At 40.5% G+C, this 24,824-nt stretch overlaps 1 protein-coding gene across 7 annotated transcripts in view; it reads right to left on the bottom strand.

Annotated features, from left to right (window-relative positions):
* csnk1g1 (casein kinase 1, gamma 1) overlaps positions 1 to 24,824 on the bottom strand; it is a 34,810-nt gene that overhangs the window by 4,992 nt on the left and 4,994 nt on the right. Inside the window, exons 2-13 of one of the 7 annotated variants that reach the window (XM_019275846.2) lie at positions 22,401 to 22,833; positions 20,581 to 20,621; positions 19,459 to 19,528; positions 11,456 to 11,607; positions 8,970 to 9,204; positions 8,776 to 8,861; positions 8,311 to 8,398; positions 8,035 to 8,183; positions 7,833 to 7,940; positions 6,385 to 6,495; positions 3,718 to 3,824; positions 281 to 304 (exon numbers count right to left, since the gene is read on the bottom strand). In XM_019275846.2, coding sequence (XP_019131391.1) covers positions 281 to 304; positions 3,718 to 3,824; positions 6,385 to 6,495; positions 7,833 to 7,940; positions 8,035 to 8,183; positions 8,311 to 8,398; positions 8,776 to 8,861; positions 8,970 to 9,204; positions 11,456 to 11,607; positions 19,459 to 19,528; positions 20,581 to 20,621; positions 22,401 to 22,587 — 1,358 coding nt within the window. In that variant the 5' untranslated portion in view covers positions 22,588 to 22,833. The remainder of the gene's footprint in view (positions 1 to 280; positions 305 to 3,717; positions 3,825 to 6,384; positions 6,496 to 7,832; positions 7,941 to 8,034; positions 8,184 to 8,310; positions 8,399 to 8,775; positions 8,862 to 8,969; positions 9,205 to 11,455; positions 11,608 to 19,458; positions 19,529 to 20,580; positions 20,622 to 22,400; positions 22,834 to 24,824) is intronic. The other 6 variants (XM_019275847.2, XM_019275848.2, XM_027281301.1 and 3 more) reach the window with 6 other exon arrangements.

Below are 24,824 nucleotides of genomic sequence, written 5' to 3'. Positions count from 1 at the left end.
GCCAAATGTGCTGCTAGAGAAGACGACTTAGTTTTAACTTATATTAAGGTTTCAGTTTAAGTTTTCAGTTAGCCGCTCACTTATCAACATCAGCAGTTGTTAAAAAAAGGCAGAGACTTTATAGTACACACAGTAGTCAGTATTCTCAGGGGTAAATGGTACTACTGCACCAGTGAGAGTCTAGTTGATAATTTGTAAATAACAACTCCACTGGGCCCAGCCTAGGCTGGTCCACTCCCTGTCCCATGAGTCTGATGTGGACGAGCAGAGAGGGACTCACCACAGGTTGAGCATTTTCACGCAGCTACAGAAGAAGAGAGAGGAAAGAGTGTAAAGAGAAAAGTAAGAGAGATTAATACAGCAAGACCAAGATGGTGGGACTGGGCACATGCCACACAAACATGCACACAAAAACACACCAACAGGAGACGGGTGGACACGGAGATACGGGGGGAGACGCTTTAGAGGTTAAGAGGGAGAAGAAACAGTTACAGAACATCTACTCTGCAGCTCGTTTTTCCCGGCTCGGAGGATGTTACAATATCAAGAGAAGTTGTGTGATGTGCGCTGAATAAGAAAACCTTTTTAAAAATGATCCTGTCTGCTTCCTAAAAACTGTTTTTAAATTACACATTTTAAGTTTTCAACTACCGAGTTACTTAATCAGGTTGCAAACTTGCATGTCTTAGTTAGCGAAGACCTAAATAATGTGTTAATCTGTTGTTAGGAAACGTGTAGTGCGGTCAAATTAATGTGATTATCTATGTAAACAGGAAGTCACTGTAGCATTACAAACTGCTATAATCAAAACAGTTTTAGGAGGCCAGAATATACAATGAACTCAAGTGTTAAAGCTTTGGAAAGGTATTTCAGAGTTCGTAGGACAGCAGTACTTTTTTACAAATCAACCCCACCTACTTACTCATTTAGTTATTTATATACATTTCTGTATTTTAAAGTATATGTATATGTGTGAAACCTAGTTTAAAATAGATTATATTGCACAAGCTGTTTTATGTAAGGGGGATTCAGGACCTGCATCGCCCAGCCAGGATTTATTTTCCAGTAATGAACTGCTGTAGATTATCCTGCTTAAACAGCTACACATAGCGATCAATATTTTGTGTCAAATTATTGATTTATTAATGATTTTATTGATTTAATTGTGTTGGCTATGGTCATACAGAGTCTATTGTCAGAACACCGTCCCTAGCAAGTCTGTTATTCACAGCAATGGTCTGTTATATGGAAATAACAGACTGTAGAATGTAATAAATTAGAGTCAAATCAAATTAACAAAACTGTTTATTATTAGTGATACTTAAATCTCCACTTAGTAAACAGTTATAATATTTCTCAAACTTTCTTGGGGATACAACAATAAAAGTTAGACTAAATATGAGAATGAATCAAAACCATATAGTGTACTGTTATATACTACTATATGCAGCTAGGAGATGCACAAATTATGATTTTAATAACTGTTCATTATAGAAACACTAATCCAGAGGAAGTTTAACCTGAATGATCTGTGTTATAACAGCCAGTCAATCAGTCTAATTTCAGCCTGTGAGTGTAAATAAAAAGATGAGAGGCGACTGTGTACGTGTGGTAATAATTCACAGTGGAAACCCAGATATGATTTGCATTACTTTGTGTTCTTATATTAAACATCAACTTGTCTAGACGAAGTATCAAAGGTATCATCAGGCTGGCAGTAAACACACCAATCATCATATCAAACAATTGTGTGAATGGAGATGAAACGAAGAGGAAGGCCATTTGGGTATAAATAGAAACAAGCACAGATTAAATTGAATGAAGCTCAGGGAAATTCATGAGGAGATCGGCAGAGGGGAATCTTTTCTTTATTTTTATTTTTTAATACAGTGGCTTTGATGGACTGTGGTGGGAGAGATGGTAAATCCCTGAAATATGTATTACAATAACTCTGGACTGAAGTTAATGCACTTTATGTCATGATATATTGGGATATATAGGGTCATAAACATAACCATTGATTACAGAGCTGCAGGATGAAATCTACTTTAGGATGCAGGACAGTGAAGCTTATTGTTCTCTATAATTGATATTTGACTTCTGAATAATTTCCCCGATGGTCAGCAGGCTTGATGATGATTGATCTAACATTATTTGCAAAGTGGGTCACTTAGTCAGCACAGACTGAGTTTAAAAATAAGCTAAATTACTTGGTGGAAACCATTTATCTGAACACAGAGAAAGAAATGTTCGACTATTTCGATCACTTATGTTTCTGTTTTTCCAAACCCAATATTTACAGAGAAAATTTATTGGCACAGAGTTGAGGAGTATTCAATCTATACATACTAGTATTTATTCGAATATAACACTATCAACAGTGAGGCTTTCATGAAACAGAATTTTTTGATTTCAAGATCCTCTCAGTTTTTAAATTGATGAATGGCCTGGCACTGACCCATCTTTCAGATATGCTACATAGGCATCCACCTAGCAGGTCTCACTGAGTCTGTGCCGAGGATGTCCACAAAAACACAATGGGAGTCCGCCTTTAGTCACTGTGGGCACCATCTCTGGATCAGTCTGCCTGTGGATCTGAGGGAATGCACCACTGCAGACATTTAAAAAGAACCTTAAGACTAGCTGCACCATGATCTTAAATGGTTTCACCGCAGCCTTACATCAGGGAATGACCCGGGCTGACCTGCACTATTGTGGTCCTTTCTTGGTAACAGAGGTGACTGGGGGTCAAATCCTGGAGTAAAATGAGCGGCTCAACACAAGTGTGACTGTGCTGACGACTGGAGACAAAACAGCGTTTCTAAATGTGTAGCGCTCAGGACTTTTGTCACCTCTGTATTAAGGAGTTTCACTCCCTCATTTCTGTACGTACCTTCATCCAACAACTTCAAACTACAAAGTATTTTCTTCATTAACATATTTTTTTTCTGCCTCAGGAGCTCCACTCAGTTCTTCTCAGTCAGCTGAATCATGTGACATTCAGCCAGCAGCACAGTCTTTGCACAGTGGGCGGCCAGCCATGCAGTGTGGCATCATTCCAGCCACTGGTGCTGAAGATGAACTGAACAAAACCAGTGCGAGTTTCCACGCCACCACTCCCCACCCCGATGATTGCCTCTCCGAGGGAGAGAAAAGAAGTGACACGTCAGAATTGACGGTCGCATACGACGACAGCATGTGCATAATAATCTTTATGCATGTGACCAAGTTGCCACATGGACAATCTGGTGTGATTCAACTGGCTGCTACCACAATACACTGACTTTTCTGGTCAGTGCTGGTGCTCTTAAAGACCTGATGATAGGTGGATATTTCTTTAAGACGGTCAGGCTGCCAGAGAGTGAGGTGACATCTTCTGTGGCTGCCAGTGTGGGCTGTGTTAAATGGCTCAGGCTACAGGTATGAGAAGCTTTATCAGCTCCAACTGAGAAGTTAATCTGCATCAGCTTTCTTTCTTTCTTTTAAAAAAAAAGAAAAAAAAAAAGAGAGAGAACAGCATAGAGACAGGCAGCAGGAAAGATCAAAAACCCACACAGTCAGACAGAAGATAAGAAGGGCAGGAGCAGGATGACAGCTGGGGGAGGAGGGGCTGTCACAATTCCACAGCATAGCAAAAAAGTGAGAGAGGAAGAGCGGGAAAGAGAGGAAGCGACAGATGGACATGGAGGAGTGGTGTGGCGGGTGTGTGACACATACTTGGCCTCGTCGACCACTTCCACCTCTGCCTGAGCTGTAATCGGAGCGTTGGAGTGAACCGCCAGTGGATCGTCTGCGTTCAGCTCCCCGTTGGTCGAGCTGACCACCTGCGGCACAGACGGGCATTACTTCAAAAACGGTTAAGACGTTGGCCAGAATCAATGAAAAACAGGTCCTGCTGTGATAGGAGAGTTTCACTGGTTAAAAAAATAATAAAATCAATTCACTTGACTCCTTCCACTATGGAAACATGGCTCACAGCAGCAAAGAACAACAGCACCAGTGTCTCCCCCCCCTACACATCTGTCTCTTACTGCCTCACCCTGCCTCTTTCAGTTTCTCACTTCTTGTTATGCGTCTGCTCTGTCGACTTTCTTCACAATCCAAAAAACACACCTTGTGTTCTGGACAATTCAATTTTCACAACAGCGGGTGAGCTGTGTGTGGAGGAGGCTTGTTGTTAATGACGTAGCTTTGTGAAATGATTGAAAACAAAGTTTGTACTGAAGAACATCAGCGCCAACCAGGTGGTGTTGTGCATTTGTAAAATAACGTCTCTCCGTTTGAGCTAAAATAGGTCACTGGTCATTAATATTGAAGTCTACATGTGGGGAAACACTGAACACATCAATAACACACAGCACGTGACATGAATGTGTTGCTGAACTACTTTCTCTCTTTCATACCATCTAAAGATCATTTGTGAAACTAAATGGATCCTAAAAATGACGTACTGTCATTTCAGTGAACTGTAAAATCTTTATCTTCACCCTTTAATTTCTTCTCTCTGGCAGATAGTTTGACTGGAGGTGTGAACAATTCTGCTGTTCTTGCCAGTAACCATAGTTGACGATAATAACTAGGTTTGCTGCTGCTGCTTCACTTCTATGAGCCTAAATCACAGAGCACAAACTTTTAAAACATCTACAAGGAGCTAACAGGACTGCTGATCTATATGAACAAAAATCAGTTTATGGCTTTTCAAATCCACTTCCTAGCTCATATACCAGGATAGAAGAAACCTTTTTTTAAAGCAGAAAGAAACATGAACATTCAGACACCGAACAAACAAACAAAAACACACGGCCTGCCAACAGACAAATTGATGTTTGTCCCACTGACCTGTAGAAGAAATGATAGAGTTATTGTGTAAATGTGTGTTTTGTATTCATAGGTGTATACAGTGCACAACTTTGTTGATCCAACGGCATTCGCATACATGACTGCTCAAGGCTAGTACAAGCGAGCCTGGAGAGACATGTCAGTGGAAAGACTTGATTAAAGAAAGACTTATAAATTACCTTTATATGGTAAAATATGTTGTTATACATGCAAATAACATGTTACATGTTGAATAGTAGACAAAGCTACGGTTATGATTCTAGCTGCTGATATTCTGTTTTAAATCACTGGAGTACAGTTTGTTAAACAGGGCAAAAGAAAAAGGTTGTAAACAGATATGGTGCTAATAATACATGGAGGACTCTGGGCCACGTTATAAGCCATGTGAAGTAGAGCATCAAGTTCGTAATGGACCGAGAAGTAGGACTAAGTCTGGATCAACTGAATCTGATGCTCCAAGTTATTAATATTAAAATAAACCCTCTTTCAAAGTTTTCCTGCCTCAATGAATCATGATTACATTGAGTTTCCACAAGAAGATTGAATTCATTTGCCAAATCTGCAGATTAAGTGGCCGAGGAACTTGGAGAATTTGGTGAGACAGCCACTACAGACATGGTCCAAGCAGAAAGTGAACATAGAATAGTTTTTCCATGGATGAAATACCTACTGTATGCCTGGCAACTTCCAAATCTCCTCACGGTTTCAACATGAATGGCAGTGAATGGTATTTAGTATAATAGTCAGAGATCAACTAAAGCATACACTGTACACACCTAAGCACACTGTACACACCTTTGCAAACAGAGCTCGTTATAGACGGGGACAAACTTTGGTCATGGCAAGCTGTCAAAATTACACCAGGATGTTCCTTTGAGCATAATGACCCTTTACGACTTAAGAGCATGCACTTAAGCGGCTCAGCCAGGCCGCTCTGCCATGCGAGAGGCTTCTTGATCTTGCAAGGAATGTCCAAGTGCCATGGAGAGTCGTAGGACCTGAGATCAAAATGCCACAACCCGGGGCTGCTGTTTAGAAAAAGCTAAACCACTTTTCTTTTTCTTTTTTCTCTAACCATCTGGGGTGGGTGGCACCAGATGACATGCATATGGTGGTGCAGAAAAATAACATTTCCCAGCCAGGTGTAAAGGGGTGGGGGAGATATGGATGTAGATTTGTCTCACACACAGGGCTAAAATAAAATATGAATGTCGTGTCCGTTATCTACTATTCTACATTTCTACAATTCAAAATACTTATATCATTTCTGATCAATTATGACATTTTCTTGAAATGAACTTAAAAAAGTTAAAATCTTATGTCTTCTGTATTAAAGTATATCTGTTTAATGTAGCTTTAACCAAAATTAAGCTTCAGAAATGCAGAATCACCATTTTAAATGCCAAAATCTTCTGGATTTTATGTCTTAAGATGTTTTATTTTAATTTTAAAATATGTGTTATCCCAGATGTGATCCTATGAGACAGATCTGACTCCATAGAGTTGGGTGGGGGGCTGTTGGTTGATCAGGTGAGGGGTGTATACCTGCACTGAGCCCCCGTGCCTGTCCGCTGCCAGGTGGGAGGTCAGATAGGAGGAGTTTGCTTGGCGTGTGGGCTGCACCTCCCATGCTCCTCGTCGATCTGAGACCGCTGTCTGCTCACAAGTCGGGGGCGTCGGTGATGGGAGGGTGGGGAAGTGGGATTGGAGGTGCAATGGGAGGGGGTGAGGGGGGTGAGGGAGTGATGAAATAATTGTGTTAGGAAAGATGGGTAATCGGGTGTGCGAGGCCAGGTACCATGCAAAGCAGCATGAGAAATGGAGAAGAAAAAAAAATTTACAAAATAAAATCAAAGCTTCAGCCAGAGAACTGAACCAGAAACTAATGAGCCTGAAGCCAAATGAAAGTAAGCTCTGACATCTCAAACTTTGGCCTCAATCTCATTACACATTACAATAACACACAAAGTAAACTTAGTTTTTAACCTTCTTCCGTCTTTATAACAGCAATTAACAATAGTCAGTGCTTACACAAACAAAATGTAGAGTACCAGAAACACTTTAACATCCTTATTCAACCTTAAACATTGTAAGATTTTGCACTGCGTCTCTGAAACCACAAAAAAAAAAAAACACATGCAAGGGTGAACTGCAGTCCCTGCTGTGCAGAAATACCATTAATGAAACACATCATCAGTGACAGCCTCTAATGGTCTCACCTGTTCTACTACATAAAGAAGCAACATAGTTCCTTCTTCACTCATATCTTAGGCCACATTCAGACAGGATCCAGCACTGTGGCATAGAAAATGCAGGTTTTTGAAGTAGTCTGTTTTGGCGGTGCGGGCTGCCCACCAAAAAACCGAGAAGTTGAGCTGGATCTAACGTTTGGAAAAACGCAGCCTGAAGTCACCCTGCAATATCTCTGAAACTGAGACTATACAGGTGGATTCAAGGACTAAACTCTACCTGTTGTGTTCTGGCTTTGTTTATTTCATGTACCCAGCTTCTAAATCTGTTGTTGGCTCGAAGGTTACGCTGCAAAATAGCAATTCGACACAGTGTGTGATCCTGTCTGAGTGCGGCCTCAGGCTATCTCATTTCAATGTATACCTACAGTAGGTGAATGATTTATAAGCATCATCTCTGTCATCTCCATCTTCATGAGCTGCTGTCAATCAGCAGAATGCAAACACTCAACAGTCGTCAGTCCACCCACGATAATTTAACTGCACTCTAATTAGTCTCAAACAGGAATATCAAGATAATTGGGATCATCTGTGCATTAGAACACTCACACTATAGATCCTATCAGAAATAATAGCTGTCATACAAACTTACACGTACACAGAGACTGCTGGTGGGTGGTACTCATACTGCATGTGTGGATCTCACATTTCAGGTTGCGATGAACTGTTTCTCTTGTTTTTACTGGAACAAAAGTCTCACAAACACACACCTTGCCCACGATTAAAAACAAAAAGCTGCCGTACCTGATTTCTAATTGGTGGATGCTGCGAGGGCCGGTCTCGGTGAGCGTGGCTCTCTCTTGTGACTCCAGATGCTCCAGAGTCTATATGGACAGACCCCACTGGTGTGGGCTGATGGGAATAATCAGTTAAAATGCTGTGGCTTAAAAAAAAAAAAAAAAATGACTTAAAACATTTCTGTTGACAGTTTGTGTGCGTCACTCACTATCTGCCTGCCAACCCAGTCGTAAGTGTAGTCAAAGGTGTATCCTTTTCTCTCGAACAGTTCAGTGAACAGAGTCCTCAGATATTCGTAGTCGGGCTTTTCGAAGAAGTCCAACCGTCTCACATATCGTAGGTAGGTGGCCATCTCCTCTGAAATACACAAAAAGAAAAAAACTGAATGTTTTAATCTTTATTTATATGATGGATGACATTTCAAATCATTGTATCTGGGAAAAATAGGCTTTACAGCCTGATCCATAAGAGGCCATCAGTGTACCTGGGAAGTTCTCACAGAGGACCTCGATGGGAGTGTTTCGTTTCGTGTCTCCGATCTTCTGGTATCGCTCTTTCAACGTGTCGGCCTGCAACAGAATTCAAACACAAAGACATGTGAACCAAATCTGATGTTGGATGAGCATTTATCAGAATTATTATATCTTAATCCCCATTAATGGAAAATCTTAACTCTTCACTGCCTTCACCCAAATAAATGGTTAATTTCAAATTGATACAGGGCTCTTTAAAGAAAACACAGATAACTTAATTTTATTTAGATTTACATTCTCTCATGTCCAAACTATGAAATTAGACTTGACACAAGACTTCAGTATGTGATTCAGGAATCACACACTGATGACTTGAAAGCTGCAGACTGTGAAATCTATCATCGTTTGTATGTATGCATGTATAAAATGTAATTTTTACCACAGACTTTTACAACACTTCCATGTACTTGGCATACCTTCAGTCCTTGCCACGGTAGACTCCCACGAAGGAAATACATGAACATGTGGCCTAAGGCCTCCAGGTCATCTCGTCGGCTTTGCTCTATATCAACAGATTTGATAACTTTTCACTGCCAGACTAACTTTCACAATACACACTTCTGAACAACGCAGTACCAAGACGAAAAGAAATCTAAGAAAGGAGTCTTACCTTTGCCTAAGTGTGTATTGATGGACATGTATCGAGCAGTGCCAGTCAAACTCTTATGCTCCCGGTATGGAATGTGTTTTTTGGTCTCGGGGTCGATGTATTCTTTGGCCAGGCCAAAGTCAATGATGTGGATAATGTGTTCCTTTTTATTCCCTTGCCTTCCGATGAGAAAGTTTTCAGGTTTTACGTCTCTATAGATGAGGTTTTTCGAGTGCACATACTCCATTCGAGAAATCTGGGGAGAAAGAATACCGCTGAGTCAGCAAAAAGACAAATTAAATCTGATTTAATCACAAAACTACAAAGTCAGCAAAACGAAGATCAAGATGTCAAAATTACTCCAAGCTTTGATTGACAATTTACTGCTGCATCATAATAATGCCAGTCTTCTCTTTTTAATATAGTACTTTGAGTAATTGATTTCAGCATTATTACATATTACTCCAGTTACTAGTCGTGGTTTTGTACTATGCTAATTGTCCGATGATGAATTCACTATGTTGCACAGCTACCACAGTGGTCCATTACTATCACACAACAAAAGCATCGGTTAGTGGTTAGAAATTCTAGCTCAGAACCAGCAGAGATGCAAAATCCTGCATCAACAACATTGTGTTTATAGATGAAATGAGACTTTAACCAAGTGCTCACAGATGTTACCTACCAAAAAAAAATTTGGGAAAATAATTAATGGTGTGAGTAATAAGATCCTTTACTTGGGTTTGATCTTGAGAGATCCTGATATCCTGAAAAAAATCTCTTGAGTAGGAGTATAAGCTTGCAGCACTTATTGTTTTATCATTTGTGCCAAAAATATGAGGAGGAGGATCTACGCGATGATTAAAGAAGAGACTAGCTGGGTTTCAGGCTTTCTGTTCTGCAACACCATGCTCGTGTTGTGCTGTTTTGGAGGTTTCCTTACAAATTTGCAGAGGCTATCTACATTACAAGAGCGCTGCAGATTTTGTGCTGACAAAATGAAATGCTAGGAAATTTTGAGATGTCTGAGGCGCCTGAAAGACTGGGTCAAAGCAGCCTCTGAGCTACTCAAACTTAATGAGATTCAGTGATGGCTTTGCTCTTTTTGACAGCTTCCAGCCTACCTGACTCTGCCCACTAGTACGTATATACTGACAGATTGCTAATTTGCAGACAGGGTAATGGGAGACTCTGCACTTGTTTCCTGCCTTCTGACCTGCTCTATGGCCTTATGGTCTGTCTGCGAGACTGGGTGTATTTATATTCAAATTATACTTTATTCACACAGACACAGTAAAACAGCTATAAAAGCCATTAAGTCTACATAACTATTTGTGTGCTTTCTGGAACATATGCAAAGCTTATGTAAAATGTGATGTTAGGTTTGGCACATTTACATTTAGTCACTGAACTGACGCTTACTACTGACGTAGAATCAAGTGACAGCTGTAGAGGGGGATAGATTTAACATGTCCAGTTGTTAGCGGTGTTGAACAGGAGATCCTCTCTGAAGAGCTGAAGGTCTTCAGGAGGTTTTTGAAGATAGAGAGGGACGCCCCTGATCTGGTAGGAACTGGTAGGTCGTTCCACCAACGGGGGAACAACGGACGAGAAAAGTTTGGATTGCCCTGAGCGTACGGGTGGCAGAGCCAGGTGTCGTTCATTGGAGGAGGTAACACGTATGCTAGCTGTATAAGGGCATTCAAGTAGGTGGGTGCAGAACGGAGGACCAGTTTGTCGGTGAGCATTAGCGACTGGTTTTAATGTGGGTTGCTACAGGAAGCAGCGGGGTGACATGTCCCCCTTTTGGGTTGATTGAAGGCCAGATGTGCCACTCTGGATCATCTGAAAGGGTTTCACTGTGCAGGCTTGCAGGCCCGTCAAGAAGGTATTACAGTAGTCATGAGGTAAGGCCTGATTTTTCTTATGTTGTAAAGTGCAAAGCGGCATGTACCTTGATTTAATGGAACCAGGCCTTTATTCGTGATAGGCATCCTCCATCTTAGAGCGTGAAAGTTAAATTCTTGGCTTTTGTTCTTAACTTGAGGTAGACTTAAAAAGCTTTTTCCAGACCTTTCAAACACATTTCCCAGTTTGCTCAGTTGTCAGCTGACAGCAGACTGTGCGTTAAGGTTTTTTAGTCAAATCTGTCAGTCAATCTGTTTCACATTAAAACCCTTCGAGTTATTTAAAAACTGCAAAGCTCTTAGTTGAGTTCCATTAACAGCACCTTTGCATAATGATTACGTGGCAAAGTAACAGAGGCTCAGACTGACAGAGTGTTGAGTAAGCCTGAAGCACGACCATCTTTGCTGCACCAATGACTTTCTTTTAAACCTGTTTGACAAACAGCTATTTTAAATCGCCGTTGAAAGTCTGCTTTGGTTGTTTGGTCTGTTGCCTGTTTTACACATACACATTTTAAATAGTAACATCTCATCAGCCACTATAAAGTTATTAGAACCTATTTTAAGACAATTACATTTCTTATAATGCTCTGAACTCACCAGCTGAATTGCTATCATTAAGACAGTCTTCAGTGAAAAGGTCCGGTCACAAAGGTCAAAGAGGTCCTCTAGACTCGGGCCCAGCAGCTCCAGAACCATGGCGTTGTATTTCCCACAGGGCCCGAAGTAAAACACCTGGGGCACACCTTCGGCTGAAACACAAGGAGGAAGACATTAGACTTATAAGAGACAGCTGTATGTCGTCTTCATTGGATAATTAGGCATTTGCAAGTGTGTCAAAGATATGAAGGATCACTGTTAATAGCTTAGACAGTAAATCACCAACTGTTGCAGGAAAAGCAAACACTAGTTAGTCGATTATAAAGGGCAAAATATGCCTTTAATGCGTTGTATATACTAGTGGGAACACACAGAGAGTTGGGGTGGCAAAACTGTTTATTATTCCTGTCTCCTTTGACTAATGAGATTTCTAAGTTGGGTCCAAGGTGAAACATATGAGGCCTTAAACTGGTCAGATAGGAGGAGGGGTAATGCAAGGTTACCGAGGACAGAGAGCAGAGAAGACTGCTAGGTAAACATTACCCCTAACGTAACGCTTGTCAGTCCTCTACTGTGGGCTGAAAACTAATCTCTTCACTGCCTCATATCACATCCTCCCAACTGAATCACAGCCTCTCTGCTCTACTCACTCTAATTGCTCCGAAATCCCTTCCATCTGTCACCTTGGCTCTTTTTTTACTTCTTGTCACTGTTCAGCATAGTGTTGTGCGGTCAGTATAATGCAACAGTGATAATGGTACGGCTGGTGCTCTCATCCTTGTTCTCCTGTCATATGGGTTGTTTTCAATACTGGTGATCTGGAAATTAAAGTCTCCTTGTGCTGCCACATTTCAAGAAAAGTGTGAGCGTCACGCCTAAAAAATTGTAACATAAAGGGGTGTCAATTATTTTAACTTTTCATTTATTCCTGTTGTTTTAATAACGCAATATAAAAAGCACACGAAGCAGCACTATCCTAAACACACAGTATGACGTACGTAATGTTTTTGCAATTAAGTTTTATGCACAAATCCAATCAATTTGGAATTATTTGTGATATCTGTATTCTTTGTTTTCCTAACCAAACCCTGAACTTTAAAAAGTTTCAAAGAACAGGAAATCAGGTCAAATTGTTAATTGTATTTGGTGGAGCACGATTCAACGTTTTCCCCTGCTTACTGTTGGCCACAGTCCTACATTAAAAAAAAGTCCCCTAAGAAACTTCAAAGAAATGACCTTGCTTCTTTATCAGAATGCTTAAGCTGGGCTCGGTCCTTGGAAATATTATAATTGCACAGAAGTAAAAAAAGGACACCCTGATTGCTTTGTCTCTGATCCTAAAGCCAGTCCTTTATATACAGTAACTTTGTTTGTCTTGTATGTTAAGTTTATTTATGTAGATTTGTATAACAGCTCATTGTTGGGTGAATTCATTGCAAAATCTAAGCTTTTAATCAGCGTACCTTATTTTTTTTGGCTACTTGGTGGTACAACAAGCTTTACAAACGACACTGACATATCACCACCTTATAAAGTTTGTACGGCAAACAGTTGCGTGCACTTGCAGATCCAGCATAAAACAGAACAAGATTAGTATGCATTTGAAATCAAGGGTCACCTGGCAGATATTTATTCTTTGTCGCTTTGTTTGTCTCCACCAACTCCTGAGGAACATATCTTGATCATTAGCTGCTAAATGCTCCACCATGTTCATCGTCTTGTCTAAAGCCATTTCAAGTAGTGTGCAGTGGATTTATCAGAGCCTGTGTCTGACAACAGCTACAAACTAAGCTGATGAAAATGATCCTACACAATTTCCATTTCCAGCTGTAAAACCAAATGAATTAGCAGACGTTAAAGGAGTTAAAACTGTGTTGGTCACTACACAACACAACATCTTTTACATTTCACAGTCATTTTATCTGTAGTTATTATAAATATGTTGATCAGATCAGCTTTAAGCTCAAGTTTGTAACTCTTTTTAGTCCCCTCCCTAGACTAGATCTGGTATATTTTGGTTCTGACCATAAAATGTTTGTCTATGTAGAACTTTGTGCAACCTCTGCAGACAGCCCACTATATTCTGGCTGCGTACTCAGTTCATTCATGTTTTGTGTGCCATGACGGTGGAGACAGCTCTGAGAAATTAGCTGGCTCAATAAAGTTTAGTGAAGGGACCAAATTGCCCTCGTAAACTTATTATTCCGCTCAGGCAGAGGCTGATAATCAGAAAGCTAAACACACAGTAATCCTGATGTCGTGCTTTAACATATTCATACTGAATATGCTGCTGAACACATTTGACTTGCCAGCTGGGTAATGGGAAATACACTGCAGCATGAAAGGTGGCGTAAATGCTGTCAGCAAGCATATGGGCATGTAGGAGTCATGCCGCGCTCCATCCTGTGTTTCTGGACACCATTATGCAGTTCTGTGGGTTGCTAATTGTACCATAGGAATGAGTGCCTTGAAACCCCGGGTGCCTGTGGGAGGCCTAAAAATGTGTCAGATTGGAGATGTGCTGTAAATAAGTGGATAAACGGTTGTTCAGTTCAAAACAAGGCCGGTCAAGCTTTTTACTCGCAAAGCAAAAGCAGCGATCACCAAACCGTCATTATTTATAGCAGAACAGTCCAGATTGAATCTGTGTGTCCTGTACTACAAAGTATACTCTAATTGTACAGGAAGACTCAAGAAGCTACCAATTTTCTAGGCACCACTTTTGACTTCTTTCATCCACTTTTCTTTAAAAAAAAATTAAAAATAATGAGAGCCATGCCTGGGTGTAGTACCCACTTGGTCTTAAGGACATTTCTACAGTGTTGCAAGCAAATGAATGGATGGTATGTGGCATGAAGAAATAAACAGCAGTTTAAACAAAACATCCACAATGACAGCGTGAATCAGTGAGAGACGGAGATGCCTCCATCTGAGCACAGTTTTGCTGGAACCATGTGTTTCTGATTGTGAAACAAGCTTTTAAATTTTAGTATTTAGCTCATGCTGGTGACGTTGTCTGCTCACATCATCCTCAAACGCTACAGACTGACACTCCAGTCCCCTCAGACATCATTAAATTTGAATGTAGTGTTAGCTTTATTTATTTCAATGGATCCGATATGCCACTATGCAGTTGTAAAATACAAATACTGGATCAAGATATATCGTATACATTACTCAGAGGAGCAGGTCTGTGCTAAGAAAAGAACAAAACATCAGCATGGATAACTAGAAACACTTTCACAGATCTATCATTTCTGTCAGCCACTGAATAAAACAGTCCGTCCCAGTTTAAAAGGACAAAAGAATACGGTTTCCTATACATTACTGTAATCTAATAGAGGTGCTGGCTGCAGTCCTTTACAACAAAAGGGGAACAAGATGAATGTGTGATGAATGAATACGACTGAAAGGCACTCGCCCAAACCTCCCCGCACACTATTTTCTGTGTGTGCAATTTTTCAACCTGCTGTCAAAAGACCAGCGGATCTTTCTCTGGACTCTGCGATGAGTCCCGTCCTGAGCTTGGGATGTTTTCTTTTCACCATCTGGTAGCAGTTTCCCCTGTCATTAATAATTCATCAATCACCGTGACAGAGATGGTTGTAGAAAGTCTACCTTTACATGTCGTCGTCAATCTCTTCTGTATCAATACTTTGGTTGTAATTCTGCGTCCTGTTATGTTTAGCGACGCTATGCCACCTCACCGGGCTGCCTTCAACAAAAACTCACATTAAAAACAACTTTTTTTTTTTCATGCTTGTTGACAACATCAAGTGCGTTTTTAAGAAAACATTGTCTATTGTAGGAATAATTATGTTGGGATTACTGTGTGCTGTCTTCCTGTGTGATGTTTGCATGTTCCTCGTGCCTGTGTGGGTTTCCACCCACAGTCCAACCAAATGCAGGTTAGGTGAATTCGTGACTCTAAACGGTCTGTAGGTGTGTGATTAAATGTGTTTTTCTTACTATGTATACATGTCTATAGGCATGTGTCAGGCCTGTGATAGACGAGGTCACCTGTAGAGGGTGTACCCTGATGTAACGCATTGTAAACTATGATATGCGTGCTTTCTGCAGAAATTGTGGGACGGTAGTGATGACGTATGATAAGGAGAGATGTTAGCTTTGCAGAATATTTGATGCCTCTTGTTAAATACAGTCAGCTTCACATCACGTTTTGTTCGCTACAGCCTGCGATTGTTTGCTCAAATTTGAATTTCTGACAAAAATATTTGCTCGTTGGCTTCAGTTCAGCAGCTGCCTCCTTAAACTTGCCCTGCTCATTGTCAATCTGCTCTTTCATTGGATCATTTATTTGCCTACTGCGCTGTTTATTTACAATGTTACAGTTACAGAGCAGCAGAAACTGGCTAAATTTATTTGGAATTAATGCTCCATTCATATAGATTCAGGTAGACTGTAGATGGCAAACCGGATATCGTGTTAGTGGATGAAAGCGGGGTGATAAAATTACACCATCAACCAAACAGAGTAGAGTTTGCCTTATTGCTGTCCTCCGCGACAGAATTTACAACTGGATATTACGTAGCTCTGTCAGACAGGAATCTGGACAGCGTGAAGCTAATGATTACTTAATAATAAATTAATAATCACAAGCTGCCATTCCATCGGACTGCTCGTCTCTCCCTTGCCGACCAGAAGATGTTGTCCATCTGTCGTCTAATGTCTGTCTGATTGTGAGTGAACGCTGCATAACTATGAAAACTGGCAAATCATTAATAGCAAAGTAAAGGTGCATGCTTCAGATTTCAGTCAATTAACTGTGTGACCTCAGCTTTATGTCATTTAATGTTAATGCATTAACATTAGCTTTCAAGCTGTAAACTGTATGACTGTAATGCCTGATTTTTTTCTCTCCCTTAATGACTCATAAGACGATAACTAAAACACTGCCCTCTCTAGAGAAGCTCTATTCTTAACAGTGATGCATGTTTGCACATTAGTGGGAACAGATATACCAGATAAGACCTCCGGCCTTTCCTTTACATGTTTGTAAAATCTAGTAAGCTGTGTCACTGTGGGAAATGTTTACTTCTTGGGACTGCAATGGTCACAGAGCTGGTGTAGTATTTCATGATGAGCTCTGGCTGCCAATACCTTCAGCAGCTCAATAGTGTCCGCCCACCCTTGAACAAACCCCTCTTGATCTTCAAAACCGTCTTGTCCTCGGCACAATAAAGCCTCATAGTCTGCCGTCTTGTTAAACCAAAGCGGTAGCGCCGCAGTTATCGACTGTGCTGACAAATATTCTGGAAGGAGATGCACAATTCTTAATTGAATCATCCTCGTTAATATCCAGAGACAGTTGGTTATGCACCACATACAACACCTGATTGAGCATCTGAGTCAAACCGCATTAATTCATAAAGACCCTCGTCGCACAGACACTGTGACAACCACATTGGCTGGGAGGAATGTGGCACAGAACACAGCCAAGAAAGAAATGAGGTCACGTTATCCCATCTGGAGGAGAGGACAGAGGCAGGTTAGTACTAAGAGAGGCAGACCCACTCTCTAAATATTTAATGAGTTTCCGCACAGTTGGCCTTTTCCAGCCCTTGCCTTTTGTAAAACAATAGCCATTATATTCCCAGTCTGGTTACCATATATGCATGTTGAGCTCCAGAAAGCACATCAAGGACCATACATCACAAAAAACGTGGCTTACATTTTCCATGTCAAACTGTGACCAAGATCAACCCTGAACTGTAACGCTCACACTCAGAAAAACCTGAATTAATAAATTCACAAGCAGCATGATCATATTTATCTTTTATTAATCGCTTCATCTAGTTTAGGTGTGACAATCAGTGCAATGTATACATTAGTGCATTAACCATTTTACCAGAAGAGCAATGAACAACTACTAAAAAAGATTTTTCTATTGTTCCATTGTTTCTAGCGTTCCCACCCATTTCCTCTAGTACCAAGACAAAAAAAAAGTTTGCCCTTAATTTATTTCTCCGCTGTAGTCGTTTAATCCTCACAAGATTCTTGTCAGTAACAGATGTGTCAGCAGACCTTGACGAATCTTTTATTACAGACTGAGAAATCCTCAAGGGAATGGAGTTAAGGGAAGAGAAATCAAGAAGTGACTATCATTGCATTGTCTTTCATTCTGACCGCAGACTGATTAAGTTTAAAAACAGCATGATTCGAGGAACATAAGGAAAAAGGAATACAATCATGTCACTATTTGTTCCAATAGTGTTGACATCACTCCTCAACACCAGGGAGAGGTTTAGGAGAAGCTGTTGCCATTGGACGATATGTGTGAACAAAGGTAAACGAAAAATCTGGACAATGATAAAAATAACCATTCAATGGACTGCAGGATATAAAGTCACAGGTCAGATATCAGGAGGAACTCTTTTTAGGATATTTGAGTTAAAAGTCATTTGGGTTGGACTGATTAGAGACAACTGGAACGTGTCGACATCAGAACATATTGGAGATATATATTTCTGAATAATAAATGCATTTTGGGTCAGATTGTCCTTAAAGACTTTGTGTAAAGTCTAAAAGTCTTAGTGTCTAATTTCCACCGGGCACATAAGCAACATGCGACACGGGAGTGCTGCGGCTGCTGGATCTAATGGCGGCCGTCCTTGTTATGCTTTATGTTTGCCATGTTTCAATTTAATGTTCACGTCTCTGCTGAGAATACGTGGCAGCAAAGCGTTTTGTTTTTGAATGACGCAGCATGCAGCTCACATCAGTCTGCACAGAGCAGCTCGAATTGGCCAGCCGTCAGACACAGGAACGGCATAGAGAATCCGGTCGATTTTCAAAATAAAATACCCTGTGCACACTTGTTACTGCAAAAACAGCCAAAAGGGAAACATTTAAATATTTAGAAGAACAAAAAAAAAAGACCAAACCTGGCCAGTCTGCCAGTCTGGCAGGCAAAATGTTTGAAACACTCCTGGTGGGAGTTTGAAGTCCCTTGGAGAGAACAGACCAAAACAGCGCCGCAGCCGTGACAAGACGGAGACATGCCCGGTGGGGTATCGCTGTAATGTGGAAGGGGTCACTCATCAGAGAATCATCACCCAACTTCTGCAGCTCCCTACAGCCTTACAGAGATTTATTAGTGTCTTTCAACTCACTGTTTTGGAATTCCAGACCACAACTTTTTGGTAAAAAAAAGAAGAAAAAATAAATAAAAAAAATAAAAAAACAATAAGGTTTATGACTAGAGAATTTAGTGCCGGAGAAACTCCACAGAAGCTGGTGAGAGCAAGAGCTAAAACAAGAGTGAATACTGGATGCATAGTCACCAGGTGTCCAGATATTGTAAATAAGCAACTGTTTACTAGCATGTCAGTTAATATGGTGATAATATGTCAGTAATGCATGATTGTTCATTTAAAAAAAGAAAGGAGAATTTGCCAGAACAATCATCTGCCTATATTTTAAAAGCTCAAACATGTTCCAACACATCCAGACTAGTCCCATACAGACACACCGAATGAAGTTTTTATGAGCTAAATCACATCTGGATATTGGACATGTGCATTACGGTTACTTCAGACAGGACAGCACTGACACTGGAGACATAAGTTACATCCTGAAATTTAGTCTGCAGCTTGTGCATGTTCTGCGTAGATAACAATGAGGAAGTCTTTTCAGGGGGTAAGAAAAAAAAGATCAGCAGTTGCATCTGTTTTGTGGGTGTATAAGAAGCTTTAGGTAAACAACTTCCATATTGAATTACACTGCTGGTAGGTCTACTGTCAAGCAAGGTCACCGTTCAGCACGCTCTTCATGCATGTTGCCATTTATGCACGTACACAAAGTCCCGGACACTAAAAACAAGCTGCTGATGCGGCTTGATATCCGAACATAACCTGAGTGGAATAATCACTTGTTTTGGAAATGATACAATCATCTGCTGTGACCTTCCAAAACAGTCAAATCATTGCCATGCAGTCACACAAAAGCAGCACGAGGAGTGACGGGCGGATCTGTGAGCTTACCTGTAGTTCCCAGTGTTTTGTAGAACCGATACTCTAAATGCAACTGTGGCGCCCTCGACTTCACTGGTTCCTGCATGGTGGACAAACCAGCGCTCAGTTAATGACCTCATAAATTAAAAACACCTAAAACTGAATTTCACTCATGTGTTAAACTGTGTCAACAATTTTTTGATGACTCGTCTTGCACTTGAGGGCATATTCAAACATGCCATCCAATGAAATGTGATTGCAGATGAACCAGGAAAAACCCTACCACCATGTAACACTAGTAGGTCTATCAAACGAAGTGGCACAACAACAACAAAAAAAAAAAGAAAAATCACCAGCAACTCTGTAAGACAAATCAGTGAATCCTCAAGAATCAATCTAAGTCTTTCCCCAACGTTGCTACCAAAACATCCCATTTAGTGTGAGCATAAAAAAAATACCTGGAAAATCATTTTCTAAAAACATGTTTGGGAAACTGACCTGAGTGTGAGCGAAAGACACACCCAGACTTTTGTTTTCAAACTAAACACACATTTTAGTTTCTCTATTAAAAGCATTTACATCAGGTACAGTTAGTTAAGGTAACCTTAATACTTTGATACTGTTTGACTGTATTCACTACTCTCTGGTGAGCAATAATAAAAGCATGAGTCAGGAGTCATGCAGGAGTCATGATTTCCAGTTCAGCAGCAACTGGAAAAGACACACCTAGTCGAACATCTACACCTCATTCACATTTCTCTTCCAAGGCCAGATTAGTTCGGTATCAGTGCCGAGCACAACCTGAGAGTCATGTTTCTGGAAATCAACATTCAAAAATCAGAACATTGCATCCTAACATGCCCAGATACAACAGCTAAACACAGCACTGACTTTTATTTGATATGTTCCTCAAGTATCATTCTGTTTTCTCCTTTTCATACTCTACTAATTACTGACTACTACATTCAAACAACTCACCCTTTCTAATGTAGTAATGCTTATGAATACTCAAATTCTGCACCATAATTATTAATCCTGATTTATAATAACTGCTCCACTTCATGGACCATATTTTAACCATCATTTTGCTAAATGTTTCTCATCTATCTGCAGATGTGAGGAATCAAGCAGAAAAAGAAAGTGTGTACTTACCAGTTTAATAGCTACATACTCGTTGGTGTACAGATTTTTACCTGAAATGAGACAGAAAGAAAGCGTACATTAAATTGCTATTAAAAAAAATAAAGTACACAGATTGAGGATTTACAACGAGTTCACAATGGAATAATTATTTATTTAAATTTCCTGAATATGTTACCATGTCTGTACTGTATATAAAAATGTCCCCTCCCCCCCTTCAGTTGCCAGGTACGCTTAACCAAACATAAGACATAAAGGAACTAACCTTTATAAAAGTGTGAAATGTTAGTTTTGTTTTTGCTCACTTTGTTAGTTGCAGTACTCTAGTGTGTTACACTGAGAGATGTATTTATATAACTAGGGGAAGGCAAAATGTCTCAATATAATGCAGCACAATTTAACTCGGTGTGGTTAGAGATAGGGCTGTGCAATTAATCGAATTTTAATCACGATTTCGATTTTGTTGTCAAACGATCTCAAAAACCATATAATCGAGTTTAAACGATTTATTTTCCACTTTTCATTACACAATTTCTGAGGGACGCGCATGCGCAATACATTCCATTTCACGCGGCTCGCTGACTAACAGGATAGTCCATACTCCCTCACGCAGCTGAAGAGTGAGGAGGTGTGTCGTTCAAAAACAGTGAGTGAGATTGAAAGCGAATGAGAAGAATCCGACGAGAAGCAGCAGCACATAATGTGCAAGATTTGCTTCAAGGTAATAGCTGCTCCTCTTGGTAACACCACAAATGTATTTAACCATCTCAAACAAAAACACAAAGTCACTCACGACGAATTAATAAAAGAAACAAAAAGACAAAGCCGGTGCCACAACCAGCAAGACGTCAACGCAAACTCAGTCATCGATCACAGACACATTGTTTAATGCGACTCCTTATCCGACAAGTTCGGAGAGGCACAAGTCATTAAGCTACGTTTACACATAGCCGGGTATGTTGAGAAACGAATATTTCCCTCCCTCCGTTTTCCAAAATAACATCGTGCACATAGCATCGTTTTCAAAAAAGTTTTCGTTTACATCAGCCCGCATAAATACGCCATGGAGCGCCATCATAACTACGCCAAGCCTATGGGCGGCTGCTTCCATGATCATCGTCATAGCAAAAGGTAAACATTGGTCGCACTTTTGGCGCATCAGCTGCCTAAAACTCGATTCGTTTTCAGAGGCGAATTCACCGTTTGCGTGTAAAAGATCGATACAAACGAAGGGAAATGTCTCCGTTTTTTAAAATACCCGTGTAAACGGGGCCTAACAGCTGCCATTGGATATTTCTTAGCTAAAGATATGCAACCCATTAATACAGTCGAGGGTGAGGGTTTCAAGAAGATGCTTATTGCTTATTATTATATTTATTTTGTTCTATAAATATAGAGAATTTGCAGAGCAGCTGGATCCATAGTTTATTTTGGATACATTTATGTTTTTCTATGCCTTATTTAATGTTCCATAAAGTATATTTATTTTATTGATTTAATGCTTCATACATTGCAAAACAGCTGTAAAGTACATATTTGTAGCCAAAATTTATTTTTAATTTGAATATTTTGCATAAAGAATCAATAACAAAGTGTTTTTTGAGAGAGAGAGAAATGCTGAATAAATGCATCGTGAAACTCAAAATGAATCGTTTGAATAATCGTGATTTCAATATTGACCAAAATAATCGTGATATTGATTTTTTCCATAATCGAGCAGCCCCAGTTAGAGACACAAACATCAAAAACTGCTATAAAAACATCCAAACTCACTTTGTCAGCAATTTCGTGGGGTCTTGAACCGTTTAACACAATATTTAGACTCAACTCACCAAGCTTTAATTCACCGAAATTTCCACAGCCGATCTTCTTGCCCACACGAAAATTTGGCCCCACCATGAGAACCCCAGACGAGCTGGAGGAGCCAGATGGCCGAGACGAGTGTCCGCTGCGGCTTCCCTGCGAAACTTTAGCAGCCCTTGCGGGCCGCTCGCCATATTTGTCTCTCTGTTGATCCATGGTGTAAACAGCACAGGTCAGTGGGAGCCAGGAGTGATGTACAAAAAGGCCTCCTGGGCCGGGCCCACCACAGCCACAGCCCTGGTCACTGGCAGTGCCTGGATGGCACAGCCACTCTCATGAGACAAAACCCGGTACAGCTAACCCGACACTCCCTCCACGTCCTCGCCCTGTCGCCTCTAACAGTCGTTGGACAGGCTGAGCTCTGTTGTCAACATTTGTCACGGGAATGAGAAAGTGGACGACCTGTGACAAACACAAGAAAACACGACGAAGAGAGAAGACGTTAGTTTTCCCACGGAGAGCAGCCAAAGAAAGAACATTTCAAGATGCAGGCTGAGTTTGTTCTTTAACAAAAAGCATGAAATCAATAACCACAAAATCATGACACTTAAAATGAGATTTAAATTACAATTCCACATGAAATGATCTGCTATTACCACAGTGGAGTTGATAATAAAAACACATTACTAAAGCCTGTGAATACACTGGCATTGCAGGCCTTGGAAATGTCATTTTAGAGTAGCTCCACATTGAGGACATTTTAGCCACTTTTTTTAAAAAACATGCCACCCTGCTTCAAGAAGTGGATAGATGTCACGCAACACAATGAAGTAAAATAAGCCAGAAATTGGAATTGAAGTGGGATGAAAAGAATCATAATGATCGAGTTCTTCGGTTATGGGCAATGACAGGAGTAAGGCAGATATTTCATTATTTATTTGGCTCCATGACGGTTATATTATGTGTAAAAAGCTGCAGCAGAGTTCAGTCGAGGGTCATGTCATGCTCTGCACAGACAGTGAGACAGCTACATTTGGCCTTTCGCTACATATTTCATATCAACGAACGAGAAAAAAAACATTAATCTTTACTCTAACAAAAGGTTAGGGGAATTCATGACAGCAAGTTTAACACCAATTTTTTAAGCTTGTGAGTCACATAAACGCTTTCAAATCACTGTTTACGAGGGCTGGCTTACTGTGACAGCGCTGCGGGGCTAAAGAGATAGTCATCAGCGGTCACAGAAGACACAGCAGCCCGCTTGAGCATCAACACCGAGCTTAAGTCGGAGTTTGTGTTCGCGGAGGCATCTTAGATTCTCCACCACCCACAGCTATAGCCTGGCAGACAATGTCAACGGGGAATATTATGTAAACAATTACATAAAGCTACGTCTGCTCGCAAGGGCACCATCGCTCAACTTGGACGGACACCGCTGTGATTTCATCACACGATTGACAAAATCATTTTTCGGTTCGACGTACCCCCACTTTCACCAAGATTTATGCAAATTTAAAATGATGTTGTTATAAAACATTAAGGCTGTTTGGGGTATGATTCAGCTACAATATGCAGGAATTTTAGAGGACTTCCTACAGATGGAAACAGATGTTTCACCCTCAAAATTCCAAAAAGTTACCCACTGGAAAAAAAAACAAAAAACTTTTTAAATAACAAACAAGGGCTACTAATGTTTTCATGACAACGCTGTAATTCCTGAGCATGGAAAGGCTGCTGCTGAAAAGTATTTGTGTGTGGGCTTCCGGATGACTCATGCTCAGTATTGCCTGCACACATCTCAGCATCAAAGACAGCTAGTTTGCTCTCAAGGGCAACGGTGCGCTGTTGCTATTACATAAAAACAGGAACAGAACAACGCGGCTATAAAAACAGGTTTGCGAGATGTAACAGTTTCCATTGTGCGAATAATCACTTGTAGGGCCGCTCTAATCTTGTGTTCAGATTAGCTCAGCTAGGTGTTTTTACGGTGGACGCGGGATAATAAACACACGCTCAACCTGTGTTTAACCCGTTCTCGGCAGACTATCTCGGATTTCCCGGTTGCCGCTGTACACAGGCGGGCAGTTGTATAAACGTTACTGCTAGACTACAGACTAATACCTGACCTTTTAATACTGCTGAACACAGCTTTGAACTTTCAGTTTATTCAGGTAAGATTGTGATGTGTAAGATATGTACGGGCACACTGTGAAACATTCTTGGACAATTGAGCTTTTACACTGTAACTAGTTGCAGAATATTTTATGGGTGTTGCAGAAGTGCCAAAAACTTGTAGTTCTTTAATGGCCACCTGAGGCTGGCTCCAGAACCAGTCAGCCTCCATAAGCCCCCATGTTGAAACAGTTTGCTCCCAGAGTGTGATTTCTTTATAGAACTGACCTATTCAAATTATATTAAAGCTTTAAGTTATGAATGATTAACAGTGTGGCCGC

This window comes from Larimichthys crocea, chromosome VIII, assembly GCF_000972845.2.
Source record: "Larimichthys crocea isolate SSNF chromosome VIII, L_crocea_2.0, whole genome shotgun sequence".
Taxonomy (NCBI): domain Eukaryota; kingdom Metazoa; phylum Chordata; class Actinopteri; family Sciaenidae; genus Larimichthys; species Larimichthys crocea.
Note: the sequence above shows the minus strand (reverse complement) of the source record. Positions and strands in the feature narration are given on the sequence as shown.